At 47.5% G+C, this 2,209-nt stretch overlaps 1 protein-coding gene across 1 annotated transcript; it reads left to right on the top strand.

Moving 5' to 3' along the window:
* Positions 1 to 603: 603 nt before the first annotated feature.
* Positions 604 to 1,546, top strand: LOC139830034 (protein NRT1/ PTR FAMILY 5.10-like). Its single transcript, XM_071825779.1, has 3 exons — positions 604 to 897; positions 982 to 1,199; positions 1,436 to 1,546. Exons 1-3 carry the CDS (start codon positions 756 to 758, stop codon positions 1,544 to 1,546), a joined length of 471 nt encoding a protein of 156 aa, XP_071681880.1. The 5' UTR covers positions 604 to 755.
* Positions 1,547 to 2,209: the final 663 nt, after the last annotated feature.

The following is a 2,209-nucleotide window of genomic DNA, read 5'->3' as shown; positions in this document are numbered from 1 at the left end:
AAAATATAAAATTAATACCATTGAATAGAGAATGAAATATATTTTCGTATAATATCTACAAATTATTACGCCCTTCCCTGCAGCCACCGCTGCTAGCTCCGCCTTGGACCGATACCACCGGCCTGCGATCCACCACCCGTCAACGTCGTGACCGTCTCTAGTGCCATGCTGCACCCTGCTCCGCCCCGTCACCGCTCCTAGCTCCACCTCCGGACGACTCCACCAGCCCGCACTTTGCACCTGTCGACCGGCTCGTGTGCCGCGCCGCACCGCTGCCCGCGGTCCGCGGAGGCACGGAGTTTTGTTTTTCCAGATGGGACGGCAGGCATGAATGGGAGTAGTCAATCGATTTACCGGGCAAAACCATCTTTTACGAACCATTCTTTGACCGAGGCGGTGGCAGTGCCCGTAAATTGGACAGAAAAATATGGGTAATTAAAAAACAGATGAAAATTTGGGGTGAAACCTTATTTATTAGTAGGTAAAGATAAATAATAATGTTCCTAGTAGTCAATGTAAGAGACCTTAATCTTAGAGGACAATCGCACACGTGCAGGCTGAGCAATTGGGACGCACATTACCGGGTAGGAAGCGCCTCCAGCTACGAGTATTTCCCATGTGCGCCCATGGGGAACGCTATCTCTGCAAGAAACTTAAAACTAGGGCGCGTTTCCCGTTGACACTCAACTACCGAATTCTTGAGAGCTGGAGCTTAATTAGATCGGAGCCTCCGATAATTTGCGAGGTATAGCAAGATGGCAGTGGTGGACGCCGAGATCCCCTTGCTAACTGGCTCGGACAGGGATGAGCTGCCACTCGCCGGCGTCTCCGACTTCCGCGGCCGCCCTGTCTACCGCAAGACCTCCGGCGTATGGCGCTCCGTCTACTTCGTCGTCGGTACGTAGGCATACACACTGTCCTAGCCAAATTAGTTTCATTATAATCTGCCATGGATTCGATCGGCCGGCGAATTTTGTGCAGTGGCGGAGATCGCCGGGACTTTTGCCTACTACGGCGTGTCAGCAAACCTGATCACGTACATGACGGGACCACTAGACCATTCCAACGCCGCCGCGGCCGCCGCCGTGAACGTCTGGTCGGGGACGACCCGCCTCATGCCGCTGCTAGGCGCCTTCCTCGCGGACTCTTGGCTAGGGCGCTACAGATCCATCATACTCGGCAGCACCTTCTACGTCCTGGTAATTAAATCTACATTTAACTTTTTGCATCATCACGAAGCGCAAGCGACGATATTTTTTTGTTTTGTTTTGAGGAATGCATGCGCCGATGTTCATGCGATCTTCGCACGTTAACCTTGTTGCTATGGGTGTTTTTTTTACCTCGAGCAACACATAACTCGTTTTTTTTTAAAAATTTGAAAGCGATATTTTGAAGTTTTTTTAAAGATCTGAAAAACAAATTTTGATGTAGACAGTGTTACACTAGTAGAACAACAGGTCTTTCGTCCAAAGCTCCTGGGAGCTTTAGTCCTGGTTTTAAAATGAACCGATCGGTGGGCGACCCTTTAGTGCCTGTTTATATTTGAACCGACTAAAGGTAGACGCCTTTAGTCCCAAATGTGCAGTTCCGGTTGCACAATCGGGACTAAGAGCATCTCCACCAAATGCCCCCAAATAGTCGCCGCAAGGGCGCCGGCTTGCCGGCGATGCATCCTCCATTTGGGGACGATGTACCCACACCGGCGCCTCCCAAACGACGGCCCCTAATTTTTCTTTTTCTTTTTACAATATTTTAAAACAACATATCAATCACATTTTATTCATACAATTACGCAATTAGAATTAAATTATTCATGCAATCAAATAAATAGTACTTAAATTATTCATACAATCAATCAAACAAATAGTACTTAAATTATTCATACACCAAACAAACAAATAGTACTTAAATTATCATACAACCAAACAAATAGAAATAAAATCATGCATTGTTGGTGGCTCCTCTCCTCGCCCATAAATGCGCAGCTAGATTCGCCTTCATTTGTGCATGGACATCTACATCTCGAATTTTATTGGGCATATGAAAAAAAGCGGAAAATTCTTGGGGTGCATTCTACCTCGGCCGAGTGGCCCTTGATAATCAAATGGTTGATCGTCCCTGCACAGGTGTGTCGCGCTCGCTCTCAATGATCATGTTGTGCATGGTCACACAGGCGTTCATCACCTCCCACATCTGAGACTCAGACCAA

This window comes from Lolium perenne, chromosome 2, assembly GCF_019359855.2.
Source record: "Lolium perenne isolate Kyuss_39 chromosome 2, Kyuss_2.0, whole genome shotgun sequence".
NCBI classification, from domain to species: Eukaryota; Viridiplantae; Streptophyta; class Magnoliopsida; order Poales; family Poaceae; genus Lolium; species Lolium perenne.
This window is presented reverse-complemented; position numbering and strand designations above follow the sequence as displayed.

Bases quoted from the DNA above. Each gene is read 5' to 3' on its own strand.
- LOC139830034 (XM_071825779.1), top strand. From the start codon at position 756: ATGGCAGTGGTGGACGCCGAGATCCCCTTGCTAACTGGCTCGGACAGG. The intron at 898-981 runs GTACGTAGGCAT...AATTTTGTGCAG, and splicing joins CTCCGTCTACTTCGTCGTCG to TGGCGGAGATCGCCGGGACT. The intron at 1,200-1,435 runs GTAATTAAATCT...TGATGTAGACAG, and splicing joins GCAGCACCTTCTACGTCCTG to TGTTACACTAGTAGAACAAC.